The 15,562-nt window shown below is 50.8% G+C and overlaps 1 protein-coding gene and 1 long non-coding RNA gene across 3 annotated transcripts in view; one reads left to right on the top strand and one right to left on the bottom strand.

Moving 5' to 3' along the window:
- The window catches only part of CHST8 (carbohydrate sulfotransferase 8), a 147,633-nt gene that overhangs the window by 41,305 nt on the left and 90,766 nt on the right, over positions 1-15,562 (top strand). For both annotated transcript variants that reach the window (XM_068161683.1, XM_068161682.1), the window contains exon 2: positions 1,676-1,899. In XM_068161683.1, the coding sequence (XP_068017784.1) occupies positions 1,791-1,899 (109 nt within the window). In that variant the 5' untranslated portion in view covers positions 1,676-1,790. The remainder of the gene's footprint in view (positions 1-1,675; positions 1,900-15,562) is intronic.
- LOC137452870 (uncharacterized) overlaps positions 1,574-15,562 on the bottom strand; it is a 100,048-nt gene continuing 86,059 nt past the window's right edge. The window contains exon 3 of the long non-coding RNA XR_010990183.1: positions 1,574-1,859. This is a non-coding gene — a long non-coding RNA (uncharacterized lncRNA). The remainder of the gene's footprint in view (positions 1,860-15,562) is intronic.

Raw genomic sequence — 15,562 nt, 5'->3', positions numbered from 1 at the left:
TGAAAAGCCTGCTGTGGAAACCATGAAAGGCAAGCAAGGTGCCCTGACTCCAAATGCTCCATGCACCCTGAGAACAAATCTCTAAAGACTTCCTGGCATAACTGCTTTGAATCATCATCTTTGCACAACCCACCCTCCCTGCAAGCTGATTCTGCAGAGTCTTCTGTATCTGAAACCTCCTCTGTGCACAAAGGCCACCTTCAGAACCCTTCCCTCAGAGCAGGTCACGCTTGCAATCAGCAATACAGATTCACAGAATGGGTTGGGTTGGAAGGGACCTCAAAGCTCATCCAGTTCCAACCCCCTGCCATGAGCAGGGACACCTCACAGCATCACCAAGGTTGGAAGAGACCTCAAAGATCATCCAGTCCAACCTGTCACCACAGACCTCATGACTAGACCATGGCACCAAGTGCCACATCCAATCCCCTCTTGAACACCTCCAGGGATGGTGAGTCCAGGCCTCATCCAACCTGATCTTCAACACCTCCAGGGAGGAGATATCCACAGCCTCCCTGGGCAGCCTGTTCCAGTGTCTCTCTCTACCCTTACTGTAAAGAATTCCTTCCCAACCTCCAGTCTCAATCTGCCCTCCTCAAGTTTCAATCCAAAGCAATTGCCACCCCTGTGACCTGTTGCTGATCTCCATCCCAAGCCCTTTTGCTCAGTGATTCCCTGGATACAGTTTGGGGAACCAGTCCCAGTGCCTGTGCTCTGAATGCACCTGGCTCTGTGTCCCTGAGAAGCAGAGGGCTGGAGCAGTGCTGTGGCAAAGCAGGGACTGTCACCAGCCAAGCCATCTGCTGCCACCCATGCTTTTCCTCCCTGGTTCCCAATCTTCCAGGTATTCATTTCTTAGCATCCTACCAGCATGGACATTGGCTCCAGTGGGACTGTCTATGGACTTGAAGTGGGGCTGTGCTCACCAGGGGGTTTAGCATGGCACCTGAGGTGCCCATGTGGGAGCAGGGCTGCTGCTGTCCCACCAGAGCTGCAACAGCAGCAGGCGCCGGCACGAGCAGCGAGGGCTGGGGGAGCAGCCAGGGTGGGAGAGGCAGCTGTGCCCATCACTGCTGCAAACAGCCTGCCTGCTGCCCACACTCTCCTTCCCCAGCAAGGGGAGGTCCAACCACTGTGACCAGGATTTCCCTGGAAATGAGGAGGCATGCCCAGCTGCTTCAGCATGGTGACCTGTGGTGCACCAGGTTGGCTTGGCTGGCTTTACCCAGGGCGAAGCAGGCAGCTGCCAGCTGCTCATCCCTGTTTGACATGCAAGGTGCAGCTCTTGTGATTGCTTCCCCCCCCATTATCTCACTTTATGGTTTTCATATTGCTCAATCAGTGAGAAATAAAAAGTGACACATGCTTCACTTGAGGCAAGCAAACGATTAGGGGGCTTCTGTGCGCACTGCAGGCAGGACACCACCCTCCCCCCAAACTCTGCTCCTCAAACAATATTCTGTGTTGGCTTTTCAACCTGTTCAAACCACTGACAAGTAATTAAAGGCAAACTGATGGGGCAGAAACTGACTGGATGGCTGTGATTAACCGTGCCAAGGACATACCACAGGAATTGTTTCTTTACTCAAAGCCAGGACTGGGAGCTGCTAATCTGCAGTGAAAAAGAAATGCTCCAGGTGTTCAGTTTTACAGGCTCGGTTCCTACCTCTTGCAGATGCATCACACCAGGCTTCCAGATGAGAGGATGAGACTATGAGTGAAGAGTGTCCTGGAGGCTGCCTGCAGTTCTTTTCCTGGGTCAGAACTGGAGTGATCTGAGCACGTTAATTATGAGGCTGACATGTATGTTCTCCTTCATCTTGCTGTTTGGAGCAGCTGGGCTGGTTGTCTTCATTCACCTGCAGGATCCAGAGGAAATAGTTCACCAGCAGACCCCAGGTTAGCACTCCTATTTCTCTTTGACTCTCTTGCTCTTTCATGTTCAGCATCTTGCACCTATGCCCTTAACATGTGTTACACGTCTCACAGAGGCTGCCTCAACAAAAGCGTGCAGTGGGTTCAGGGAAGGCTGTTGGGAAATTCGTTAGCAATATTGTTTTTAATTAAAAAAAGACCCCAAAAACCAATAAAAAGAAATTGAAAAGAGAAGTTTGCTAAGAACCAATCAGCTTATTATCAGGGAGCTTTGCCAAAGTGCACAGGGTCCAGCTGCACCGAGCTCATTTTCTGCTAAGACTGAGCCCAGCCTCTGCCACCAGCTATAGCACCATGAATAGGAAAGTTCAGCTCCTGCAAACACCTCCCTCTGCAGCTCCCACTGCCTGAGGGCTGCCCACTGTGCCATGCAGATGCAGAACAAGAGATGCAGAAACGAGTGAGCCAAGGAACATGAAGCAGCTGGAATGAGTTCCTTTGATGTGCTTAACTTGTATTAAACTTCCCGAACTCCCATCCACATACAGAGCATCCTCCTGTGCTGCTACTGTGAGGAAAGCCACAGAGACAGTGTGGGCACTAGCAAAGCAAGGGCTCAGTGGGCTCCTTCTAAGGGAAGGGCACACAAGAGCTATGAAAAAGAAGGTTTCATTTTCTTGCAGCTGCTTTCTCTTTGGGCAAGGCTGGTTTAGAGCCTAGACAAATGCCAGTGCTGCTACTCCAGCCCATAATAATGCCCCCGTGTGCTGAGCCTTGGCTGCTGTGTTTGCTCTCATAGGCACTGAGATTTTCCTTTGACTTAGTGCATGCCTTGTAAAAGCTCTGACTGACATCTCCACCTTCCAACCAGCAGCACTGGATGTATTTTAAGCATTGCCACCCCCGTCAAAGGAGCTGAGTCCTAACGCAGAGGACCCTTAAATAAATAATGCCATTAAGTGCTAATTTCCCTGTCTGGGTTTATTAAGTGCTTGTTTCCATACCACTGAACAATCTCTCCTTCAACATGTTTGTTATTTAGTCCAACTGCACACCAATTCTGAAAGCAGCCACTCAGCTGAAACTACACAAATGATGAACCAGCAGCGTGGTGCAAAGCAGGGAACTGAGCAGTCCCTCCAGTGCTGCTGCAATTCAGCTTTGTACACTTGGATGCAAAAGAGCTCAGAGGGTCCAACCGGTGGCACTGGCTGGCCAGCAGGCTGGGGGTGAGGGGAGAGCCCTGTGAGCAGGGAATGCAGGCAGGACTCTCTGTAGCTCTCTGCTCCTGAAGGAGAAGGAATGTGTGTGGTGTCTCGGAAGCAGTGCCATTTTTGGGCCATTGTTGTTATTGCTGGCCCCTCACCCTGGCCTGTTGTGCCTCCTCTCTCTGCCACAACCCTCTTAAACCCTGACTGCCGACTGCAGTGCGCTGGGAAGTGATTCTTGAGAGCAGTGTGGGAAGGGACACCTGAGCACATACAACCGAAGTAAGTCTGAGCAGAGCGCCTAGCCCCAGGGAAGCTGACTGTTACGTGCCTGCCTGCCCTGGGCAGGCTTCTGTGTGCCTAAAGGATGAACATCCCAGCCGTGCTGCTCCTGCCCAAGGTGTGTAATCAACTGCTCGATTCTCACATTCAATTACAATTTATGTTAACAGCAGCCAGGCTGCACCTCCGAGGAGAAGGTGCTCAATACAATTACTCCTGCTTCTCTTTGGCTGGGCTTCACGTGTGCTAAGTGCTCTCAGCGCTCTCAGCTCCCAGTGGGCTCAGACCCAGAAACTCCTCACCCCCACTGCTGCTGAGAATGGCACCAGTCATCACTGCAACATAGCAGGAAGCTCTAAGGATAGAGGGGAAGACACCCATTCATCTCATTAAAGAGAGAGGTAGGGATACTGCACCTCCAGGAAGCCTCCTAGGAAAACCTGGCAGCTGTGGGCAGCACTTTGGGCGCTCTGAGGAGGATCCTTCCCTTCCCCCGCTCAGTGTTCTCCTTACCGGGCCTGTTGCTAATGGGGATGGGATGCTGCTGTAATCTGCCTGTCTGATTGCCCCCTCAATAGAGTCGAACCAATGCCTGTGTCATTAACTGCTCAGGATGGCAGGCTCTGCTCAGCACCCTTGTGTTGGATTAGCCTTTGGGTTTGTATTTCCCCTGCAGTTCCTGTGCAGCAAACTGCATTTGCCGGATGCTGAGATCGTGTCAGCAGGGCTGGAGAACAGGCAGGGACGTTTACTTTGCAGTGAGAAGCAGCATAGGAGAGGTCTGCCTTGTCCAAAAGGACATTTTTCATTGTTAGCACCTTCAGTCATCTTTAATTTCAGAGCCTACCGCTTATGAGCCAGGACTGATAAAAGTCCTTTGCCACTTCAGGTTCATCTCTCTGCTCCGAAAACCGTCCGTGGTTGGTTTAGTCCTAGCAGGCATGCTGGTGAGACCTTGATGTACTACTTAAACCAGTAGAAAATCCACAGTCATAAAACTTTAAGTAATGCTTACATTACTTTGGGTGAGCAAAGTGCTCCTGACAGTAGCTGTTTGTGTTGATTTGTTGCTATTCATTTATTCTCCCGCCGTGCTCCGCATTGCTACCTAATTGTGATGCTGTACCGAGAAAGCAATATCAAAGTAATTTTCCACAACATTAGTTACAATTTTCTTCTGATCTTTCAAGTGAAACAATCCCATCCTGTTGGCTTCTGTGAGCATATAAACCTTGATTACATTTATCTGTTGGAAACCAGTGCTTACAAAGTGCCCGTGCCCGGGATAAGGGCTGCGGAGCCTCGCCGGCTGATTGACAAACACGCTCTCCCTGTCGTTTCATTTATGTAATGCACATCCCTCTGAGCAGATATATTGGAGACAGACAACCATTTAAGGGTGGGCAAAGCAGATTTCCCAAGCCAATATATTAAACCCAGCAGATATTCCTCTGGTCATTAAAGAGATGATCGCCTCACCTACCACAGTGGTTCTCAGGGTGTCTATGGAGAGCAAGGCAGGGGTGTGGAGAAGAGGTATGAGTGATGGTCACACAGCCTCCAGGAGCACAGCACTGCTAGCAGCTCTCCCTGGCCCGTGGCAGAAAGCCTGGCTGCTGCAGGGAGCACACCAACCCCGACAGGACAGGCTTTGTCTCAGCCACGCCAGGGCACAGGACAATTTCACTCGCACTTCCCCACCCCACCACCAGTGACTTTGGAATGTGTAAATCTCCTGCCTGGGACAGGACATTAAACATGCCAAAACTTTACAGAAGCTGCATGTGCAGCCACTCCACTGCTGTGTTTGTCCTGGAAGCACCAAAGCAGCTGGGAAGGGGCCTGCCCAGCCCCGTGGCTAGCAGAGGCTTCAGCGTAGTGGCCAAGCCCTCTCCCTGCTGGGGCTTACAGTGGAAGCGTTGATAGGGCTGACAAGCAGCTTGACAGCCATGGCCAGGGCCCCTGCAGCTTGTGAGAGGGATCCCTGTCAGCTTGGAGAACTTGGATTTGTCAGAGCTGCATTTGGGCTGTACAAGAGAGAGCAACCAGGACAAACATCAGCAAGGGAGCCAAGTCTAGAGGATGCAGCCTGTCCTGACAGCTCAGCGCTCAAGTGGATCTCAGATGCCTGCACAGACTTCTGAGGTGCAGACCAGGCAGCCCTTGGGCTGGAGACAGGGCTCTGGTTGTGAACAGCAGGAGGTCAGGGTAGGTCACAAAGACCAGGAGCACTGCTTCCAAGCTGCACCAGGGCCAGAGTTTCTATAGCTGTACCACAATATCCATAGCTATCTATAGCTGAACTTCAGACCATATGCTCTAGGGACTCTAGTCATAAGGAGAGGGTTTTCTACAATGGGATCTACTGTTCCAGTGGGAGATGTGGCCAAATCAAAACTGGAAGTGTTAATATTCCTCTACACCTATATCCATGCAGCAAACTTCCCTTTATATGGTGAATAGGTCTGTGGGGAAAAAACCTGAGTGGGTTTTTGCCATCTGGTTAGTGAATCCAGCAACTTGTAAGAGTCTTCAGCTGAATCTGTAAGTGTGCTCTCACTGCTCTGGGAGCTGGCAAAAGCTGGCAAACACATCTCCAAGGATGCATGTTGTGAAAGCTCCAAAAGGGTGAAAACAGAGAGCAGAATGGAAATGGTTTAGCACTCTGACTGTCTTGGAATTTGAAATTCAAGTCTGAGTATAACCAAGCCTGAAACTCATCTGACAGAGATGCTGCATGACTGCTGTGATGGGGAGGAGAGGCAGGGAGCAGAGGTGACAGCCTGAAGGGCTCTGTCCTGCAAAGCTGACAGCACGAGGGACCACAGTGCAGGAATCTGCCTGCCTGCTGCAGCAGCCTTGCAGCAAACACCAACAGCACAGCTGTGGTGAGGTCTGCAGAAGCACTCCCTCAGAGCACACACACCTTGTCCCTCCCTGCTGACAGCCCTGTGCACACCTGCATGCTGGGTGCCCCCCCGTGCTGCCCCTTTGTCATACTGGAACCTTCCTGTAGGCACCACTGGAAATCAGCTGGCATCACAGAGAATTCCAGAAGGCATTTTCCTACAACCTGCAACTTATTTCTCTTTACAAAGCCCAAGCCCTTTAACCTGCTCCTCAGCTAAGAGCAGCAGCAGCAATCATGCCCCAAAGCAGCTGGTGAGGGTAGCAGAGGCTAGCAGGCTTGCTGAGGCTTTCCAAGCAGAGGCAGCAAACTGTTCTGTGTGCAAAGGGAGCTTTCACCAACTCCAGAGGGGATGTGCAATCACATCCTCTGAGTCTCCTTTAGCTGCACCTCCCCCAGCAAAGAACTGCAAGGCAGCTCTAAGGTCCCCCCAGAGCCTTCTCTTCCCTAGGCTGTGTTTCACCTCACTTCCCCCCAAGCTTCCACAGGACCTTTGGTAGAAAATGTGTCAGTACTGGGGAGTCCCCTCCCCTGTGTCAGCCCCCATTCCCTTTGCCTGGTTTCTCAGGCTGGCTGTCACCCTGAGGAGCTGAGCTGAGCTGAGCCACCAATGTCTGCTGGGGTTCCTCAGGCCCTGCCACTTGACACACCTTTGATAACTCAGGTTTGCATTTCTCACAGTTATCAAAGTTCCTCTAGCAGCTTAACCACAACTTCCTCTCCTTAGCAGTATCATTCTTTCTGATGTAGTAAACATCCATTTTCCTTTCATCATTCTAGTGGAGCTTGAAATTGAAGGTGGCTTTCTTCTCTATTGTGGCTTGCTCTCTGTAGCAGCATCAAACCTGCCAGCTAACTGCTGCCCCAGCCCCAGTCAGGAGAGCAGAAAACACAACACTGAGCTTGTATTTGGCCTCTGAAAGAGAAGCTTCTTGTGGACACCTGCATCATTTTCTCCAAATCAATACTCAATCCATATCTGAAAGCAAGTGGCTGCTTTGGGATCTGCCACTGCTTCACAGAATCACAGGCTGGTAGGGATTGGAGGGGACCTCTGGAAACCATTGAGTCCAACATCCCTGACAGAGCAGGATCACCTAAAGCAGGTCACACAGGAACATGTCCAGGTGGGTTTGGAATGCCCCCAAGGTGGAAACTACAACACATCTCTGGGCAGCCTGCTCCAGTGATCACTCACCCTTGAAGAAGTTCCTCCTCATGTTCAGATGGAACTTCCTACATTCTAGTTTGTGTCTGTCACCCCTTCCCCTGTCACTGGGCACCCCTGAACAAAGCCTGGCCCCATCCTGCTGAGACTCACCCTTCAAGTATTGATGGGATCTCCCCTCAAGCTGCTCTTTTACAGACCCAGTTCTCTCAGCCTTTCCTCCTCCCAGGGATGTTCCAGTCCCCTCAGCACCTTTGTAGCCCTTTGCTGCACCCTCTCCAGCAAGTCCCTGTCCCTCTTCAACTGGGGAGCCCAGAAGTGGGGCTCAGTTCCTGTCCACTGGCTGTTCATATCCACAGAAATGGAGTCTCTGGGGGCTTCTGTGTAGGTGCAAGCCACACCTTTCCTGATCAAACTCTTGGAGGGATGGGCCAGCTGATGTTTTGCTGTTTGTGGCATGTTAGGCAAGAGATCAGAGCTCTACAGACCCTGGGTACCCCCAGGCTGTGACAGCAGAACCTGCGTTGTATGCGCTCACACAAGCAGAGGCACACAGGGACAGAGGAGCTGTGAGAACTGAACAGCCTCAGGAGGGACAAAAAGCAGGTTGTGAATAAAATTCCTCACCCTTCAAGCTGGTGTCTGAGCTCCAGTGCCCTGTTCCTTCTCTAGTCTGAATCATTTACCTTCCCTTTTCCATTGCCATGATGATTGGCAGTGCTGCACCTCCTGTGTGATGGCACAGAGAGTGCTTGGGACAAACAAAGCTGTGTCTGGCTTTACAATCCTTTCAGGCTTGGATTCACAGGGGTCTTTAGATGGGCTGCACCTGCTGCAGCCAGAGAGGCTGACAAGCAAGCAGAGCAGACACACAAGTACTGCTCTGGCCAGGAAGGCAGAAAGCACTGACAAGCCTGAGCAAGGGCACCTGGTCATTTGCCCAGTGGCTCCTGGAGAGGGGAGGGAGGAGAAGCTCCTTTCCTCGAGCTGAAGCAACTGCACAACAGCCAAGAGCCTACCTACCAGTTTCCAGCTTCTTTCTCACATCTCCTTGCTCTTGACTTGTCTGACTCGACTTTATTTGTTAATAAAGTTCTGCACAGCTTAATGCCTGTGAGCCAAACCACAGGAGAAATTACAGGCAGCAATCACTGCTGCTCTGTGTGAACTGAGTGCAGCTTTAATTGGGTCCTCCTAATTGTGTGTGCAGCTGCCAGGACAAACATGATGATCCTTATCTCATGCAAGAAAACAAATTCCTCTCCCTGCTGCACTGTGAGCAAGTGGGGAGGCCTGCAGCCCCCAGCCAGTGCAACAGCTGCAGCTGCACCGTGACACAGGGGCCACGCCAGAGCACAGCGAGTCTCTGCTCACCCAGACTTTGATGGAGCTCACTGCAATTGGTTAAATCTCATCCCAAAGACTGGTGAGAGACCTTCAGCAGCAGTGGGATTACCGTTCACGTGCCCCACAGCTAACACCAGCGCCTCAGCAGCCCCCAAGCCCACTTGGATGCTGTCTGCAGCTCTGACTGACAGTGGAAAGCAATCGGCTTTGGGAAGGTGTTGAATGGAAACCTGCCCCTCCATTCACTGAGCTCAGGAGTTGTTATTGCCTTGTAAACAGGAGGCATCCTTAAGTCACTGTCTAATTAAAATTCCAATTATCCTGCACTTCTTTGCTGCCTATTCTCAAGCTACTGAAGGGAATGGAGCCACTCAGGAATGTACACAGTCAGCTATTGTTTAACACCCATCTACCGGTGATGGGTTCAGTGCTGCATGTTGAACCAGCCCTGGCATTGCCTGTGCCAGGAAAAGGCTTCACCGGTGCCTGCAGAAGGTTTCCTGGGGAATAGAATTGCTTCTGTTTGGTAGGAGAAAGCCAAACCAAACAGACCTTAGAAAGCCAGGATAACAACAGTGTGAGGAAGGAAAAGCATGCAAGTGGGAGGGAAACATGGGGGGGAAAGGAGAAATACGTTTGGATGGTAGGAAAGGAAGGCTGAGAAACAAAAGTGGAGATCTCTTCCCTTTCTGTTCTCCACATTCCAAACGATTTAATGAAGGGAGCTCTGGAGGTTTGGGGGTCAAGCACCCCGAGAGAATAGTTCTAACAGAAACTTTAAACATTTCTTGAAAGAAAAAAAAATTAAAAATAATAGATTAACACACACACACACACACACACACACCCCCACCCAAATAATATTACCCCTGCTTAATTAAATGGGAACGTAACAAAAGGCTTATAACCCGTGGTGATTAACAACGGGCCCGGGATCAGCGTGACGGGAGAGCCCTGGGGTGCTAAACTGGAGGGCTGGGAGGCAGCGAGGCAAAGGAGCATTCAGTGCAGCTCACTTGCAGCAGCCACACTGTGGAAGGGCTCCCACACCTCCTGAGCTGTCAGTATTGCTAACGAGCAGAGCTGGCCTGATTGCTTTCTGCTCCGGAGTACAAGGCTCTGAGACACAGCTCTTGACGTCCCCACCTTGGCACACCATGTTGCTCCTCTTGCTTGTTTCCAGAGCTCCAATTACATATTCAGTGCATTCTGATTGTTCTCTGCCTTTCCCTCCAAAGGCTCTGCCTTCACTTCTTAATTGAGACCCAGTGGAGGGAAGTTCACCACAACAGGATTTAATGAACCACGCAAGAGTTACCTTCTGCTGTAGGAAGCATCAAGCTGCTTGACAGAGAAAGAGGATCTCCTAGGTGATCTTCCAGTAGACAGTAATTAACTAAGACATCTTCTAACATAATACCACACTCAGGCACATGCAGCCCTTTCCCCCCCAAAGCAGGACAACACATCATGCCATTAACAAGCCAAGGACACCGTCCCTGGGAGGAGCTCAGTGACACAACTTCTATCCTCCACGAAATCACAGAGGAGAAATCTCAGACCTACAGTACAGACAAGGGAATTTCACTCTGCTTCCTCTCAGCTTCAAAGGCTGAATGGTACTTGATTTATCTGCACGTTAGCCTGGGAGGTGCCATCACCACAGCCCCATCCAGGCGTGAAGAAGTTTTCCCTCTCTGCTGGGAGTGATGCTGAGCAGAGCAGCAGCGGTGCTCTCACAGCTGTCATCTCGGTGCCTCCTGCCCCCAGTACTTCTGGGCTTTGGGGAGATGATTCTGTAGTGCTGGCCTTGCTCTGGCTTGTTTGGAGGGGTTTTGGGGGGTTTTGTTGTTTACTTAGATTTTTGGGTAGGGAGAAAACCTCCAACTTTTGAATGTCTCACATCAGGCAGCCGGGGGAGCAGGACTGAGCTGCCAGCAGCCTCCCTCTCCAGGACATGCAGACAGCTTGCTGCCACCCATCCTGCCTCCCCTGTCCAAGCATGCTGCTGCCAGCCCTTCCAGCTCCCCTCAGCAGTGAAGGCAACCTTCTGTCCCTTGATATTTGCCTAATTTTTTGTTGCAATTTAACGTTAATTAGATTTCAAATGCCTCAGATTAGGGAGTGTGAGTAAAAGGCTGACTCCCACCGAGTTCAGAGGGGGTCTGTACTTCTAGGCATCTCTACAGCATTCAGCCACTTTGATCACGGCCACCCAGGCCACCCCGCACAGATAGTCAGTGGATTAACACAAAAGATGTTCAGAGAGAACTGCTGAGACAGCATTTCAAGAGTTCTGAATCTTTTCATGTTCATTAATGAAATGTTTCTGGGTTCCTGTCCTTCTAGCAAGCAGCCATCGATGCTGCAAAAGCACCGAAGGGAAAGGCTCATCCTCACTATTCCAGGAGATGCCCCATTTGCCACCAGGGCAGCCCTAATTAGCAAGACAAACCATCTCCGAGTAGTCATTTAGAGGAATCAAAACAAGCACAGCCACACTGGTCTTGACAACGGTAAAATATTTACCATCTCCTGTCTCAGAGGAGAAGGTGCACAGGCAGAGGCTCCCCTTGGGAAAAGCCAGCTCTGCATCCCAGCTGTGACTCTGCTCCCTCAACAGAGCACTCATTAGATCTGTTGCATGTCACAGCTGCATTTGCTTGGCCTAGTTGCATGAACATGGCACTCTGGGACATGGTTTGATGGCTGTGGTGCTCTGAGGTGGACAGCTGGATGCAATGATCTCAGAGGGCTTTCCCAACCTAAACAATTCTGTGAGTCTGTGAGTCTGTAACTCCCAGATTGCATTGGATTGGAAGGGACCTTCAAAGGGCATCCTGTCCAACCCCCCTGAGTCAGCAGGGAGGCCTCCAGCTAGAGCAGGCTGCCCAGGGCTACATCCAAGCTGATCTTGAGTGTCTCCAGGGATGGGGCCTCAACCACATCCCTGGGCTATAATCCATCTCTATTTCCTTTACCTGGCAAGCTGCAGCTCTCTTTGTTCACAAACCCAACATTGCTGTCCCATGGAGGACTGGCTGTCCACTAGGCCTCCAAGATCTTTCTCCATGGAGGTGCTCTCCAGCAGGACAACCCCTAGCCTGTGCTGGTGCCTGCTTTTATTCCTCCCCAGGCACAGGACTCTGCACTTGTCCTTACTGAACCTCAGGAGGTTGCCCTTTGCCCGGGTCCCAGCCTGGGCAGCTCTGGCTGGCCGGCAGCACAGCCTGGCAGGGTGTCAGCCACCCCCCACTTCCACATCAAACTTGTATTTGCAGAAGCAAATTCCTGCAGACGTGGACATGCAGATATCAGAACTAATGACCTCCAACATGCAACTTCAAAATGTTTATCCAGAGCTTTACAGAGGGGCTGATGGGTTTTTAAGTGCCACAGGATTGTATTGAACTGCAGAGAGCATTAACATGGTATGCAAATGAAGTCTGCACTTAATAAGAGATCTATCACTCAGATCCTCTGCACCTTTCTGTCAACACAGCATATTGCCAAAACGAACCATGGAGGCTGCAGTTTAATCTGCTATAAAACCAAATGATCCATGTTAACAAGACAATTAAATAACTGCCAGACACCAAAGAGAAATTTGTCAGAGGTTCACCAGATATAAACTGGGGCTGAGGGAAGGGAAGGCAGGACGAGACAGGGTGCAAACTGGAAGCTGCTAGGGTCATGGGGGTGACAAATCAGAGAGCAGTTTGCCTGCCTCAACACCAAGGGTGAGCCTGCAAGCAGCTTGCTGCTTGTGCTGGCCTGGGGAAGAGTGCTGGAGAATGTGCTGGGAGGAAAGCAGCACGGGGGAAGGCTGTTGGAAGGCAGGACAAGTAAAGATGATGGCAGCTCCTTTTCTGCTGGACATGGCAAAGCAAGTGAGGCACGATCTGGGTCACACAGAGCTGTGGTAGATGCTGCTCTCCACACCAAGACATTTCCATGCAGTGCTTACAAGGCACAGGAGCTAAACCTCATGCTTGAAATCCAACAGCTTCTAGCTAGCGACAGCCTGCCCCTACAGCCTGAGGGTGCAGCACTGGGGTGTCCCCCAGCAACATTCTAGAGGCAAGACATGAGCAGTCCTGCCCAGCTCCCTCATGGGCACAGCTGTCAGCCTGACCTTGGCAAAGCTGTGCCTCTGGTTTGAAATACAGCACAGAAAGGATCTCTCCAAGAGGAGACTGAAGTGAAACACACCCTCCCCATGCAGGTAACGTCAGGATTGCTCCACACGAGATACAAATAACCACACAGCTGAGACGCTGCATTATCTCCCTGAGCCAGCACAGAGGCAGGGTCAGCAGTAAAAGTGCCTGCACTTAATGGCCCTTTTTGCAGCCTCACTTAGTTCCCAGAGCTAAAGAAACCCCAGGACCACATTTTTTCAGAAGCCACACAATATTTGTTTGGTCTTTTTTTGAGGATGACTCTTCATGTAGCTCCTCTCTTCCATTCCCTTCCCTGTGCTTACCTGCACTGCTTATCCGTCATGCCAGGTCTGAGCAGTGCTCTGAACAATTTCATGGGGCCAGGCACAGAGAAGCAGCACATCAGATACACTCCAGCTGCTCACAGCAACCACATTTAACCCTCCTTCCAAAGGTAAATCTTTCAGATCTCTTCTTCTAACAGTTATTTATAGACCTGAACCAACAGCAAGGGAAAGAGACATCTGGGGACGTAACCAAAGCCTCACCATTGCCAGTTTGGGTCAAAATTCAGCTTCCCTCCCCCCCAAAAGGATGCAGGTGTAAAGCACATAGCCTCTGCTACAACGGGGGGCACCCTCATCCTGCAAGCTGCAGTTCAGCTCAGCCACTGTCCCTGCACCTCAGAGGCAACCCTTACGGGGAAGTGAGTGTGACTGGATGGGGTCAGTCCCTAGCAACCCTACAGCACGCTGAAGCTGTCCCACTTCCACCCAAAAGCATCAGAGGTCAGTCCCAGCAGGTTCCAGCAGCACCTCTGCTTTCAGCCTTCAGGGGATGTGCTGCATGGGTCGCTCTGGGAGCACTTTACACACTCACACACACACCAAGGGCGCATTTGCTCAGCAGTTATGCCAGCACCTAATGCAGGTGAAGATCCACGTACAGAAGTGCTCTGGAAATAGCTTTGGCAAACCTGATGCAAAGACCACAGAAGTCACTGGGAGCTTTTCCATTCACTTGCTTTGGACTGTGCCCCAAGTCCTTATCAGTTTCTTCAGCCTCTGTGCTTCAATAGGGTTGAACCGAGGTTGCTGGAGATGATATTCTGCTTTCCCCCTGTTACTGGTTAAAATTCATATTCACAGTGCAGCACTTTGAACCGGAGGCTTTCCCCAGATGCTTCTGATGCTTATCCTCCTTTGTTAAAGAGAATGCTGCTTCATTTCACAGAGCTGGCAGCCTCTATTCAAAATCCACCCTGCTGCAAAGAATGATGTTGTCAGACAGACTGATCTGCCTCCAATAGCTCTTGCAGGACTTTTGTTATACAGATGTTAAAGATAACACGGGAGAGAAAAGGAACAGATTTAGAGTCTTGGGACAACAAAGCATCACAAAGAATCATAATACTGATACCTGTAATGGAAAGAGCTACTGAGACGGTGTGTCCTGGGCTTTGGGGGAGGATGAGGGGGAATGGCAAGGCAGGCTGCTGCAAAACAGAAAGGGGCTTCTGTGGGAAGGGCTAACAGGAACTTCGGCAGGGCTGTAAACTGCTTCGTTTCACTGCCGTGAGTGAGGCTGGGGGTGCGGTGCCTGGAAAGAGCATCAGCCCGAGGCAGCACACCCTCAGCAGCCTGAGCCCCCAGCTCACAAGTCAGATAATCCAGGGAACTGTTGAGAATGAAAGACAGGGACCAGCACAGGTGTGCTGGGAACAGGGATTCACAGCAGTTATCCCGGCTCTGTGAAACAGAAATGGTAATGAGCAGGGCTTAAAACGCGTTGGAATTGAGAGTCCTTAGCAACACTGCACTGACAACACTTTGGTGCAGCCTTGGCAGGCTGCTTGCAGGGGCAAGGTTTGGAGGTGGCCTCCACAGCAACACCAAAGATCCCAATCTCCCACGATTAAACTTTATCAGGTAACTCTCTTGAAGCAACAGCTTTGTGCTACTGCTAAATCCTCTGCAAAACTCCAGTAAAATGTCCCATTGAAAAACACTAACCACCTCCTTAAAGGCAGGGGGGACCAAGCACAGGATGCAAGCTGCACATCTCAGAGACAGCTCATGCAGGAGTGGGAGGGATTCTTCTAATAGGTATCACCACCCTTCACGGGAACTGCTGGGATGCTCCAGCTGAAGAGCAAGCACAGGTAGCCCTGAACTCATTTAATTGTGGTTAGATTCCTTATTTCCTCAAGTTAGCTCTTTTGCTATTAGAAAGAGACAAAACCCCAAGCAAACAGGAAGGCCCAAGGCAGAGCCTGCTGTTAAATGAACCCTGGAGCTTGTCAGTGCTGAGTAAGTACCACACTCTTCAGTGTGCAGCACCCAGAGAAGGGTCCCTGCTGAAGGGCTGCTCAGTGGCTGAATGCTTTACAGTGTGCAGCCAGGCTCTTCCACATCCACTGCTGCATTGCTTCTCTCTTTGCTGCACCTAATGATCAAGTTTCAAAGGATCAAGGCACTGAGTGGATCATGTACCTGGTGGGCTCTCTCCAAGGAGCTCTTTCTTGCTTTCTACCTTTGCAAACAAGTTAAAAATGCACCAGAGAGGAAAACTGCAACTGGCCCTTCAGACCCTGCTGGCTTTCCTGTATCAC

The sequence above is a fragment of the Melanerpes formicivorus genome, unplaced genomic scaffold, assembly GCF_026170545.1.
Source record: "Melanerpes formicivorus ecotype bairdi unplaced genomic scaffold, bMelFor1.0.p_v2 SCAF_59, whole genome shotgun sequence".
Classification (NCBI taxonomy): Eukaryota; Metazoa; Chordata; class Aves; order Piciformes; family Picidae; genus Melanerpes; species Melanerpes formicivorus.
The sequence above is the reverse complement of the archived record's forward strand: the minus strand, read 5'-3'. Positions and strand labels throughout refer to the sequence as shown.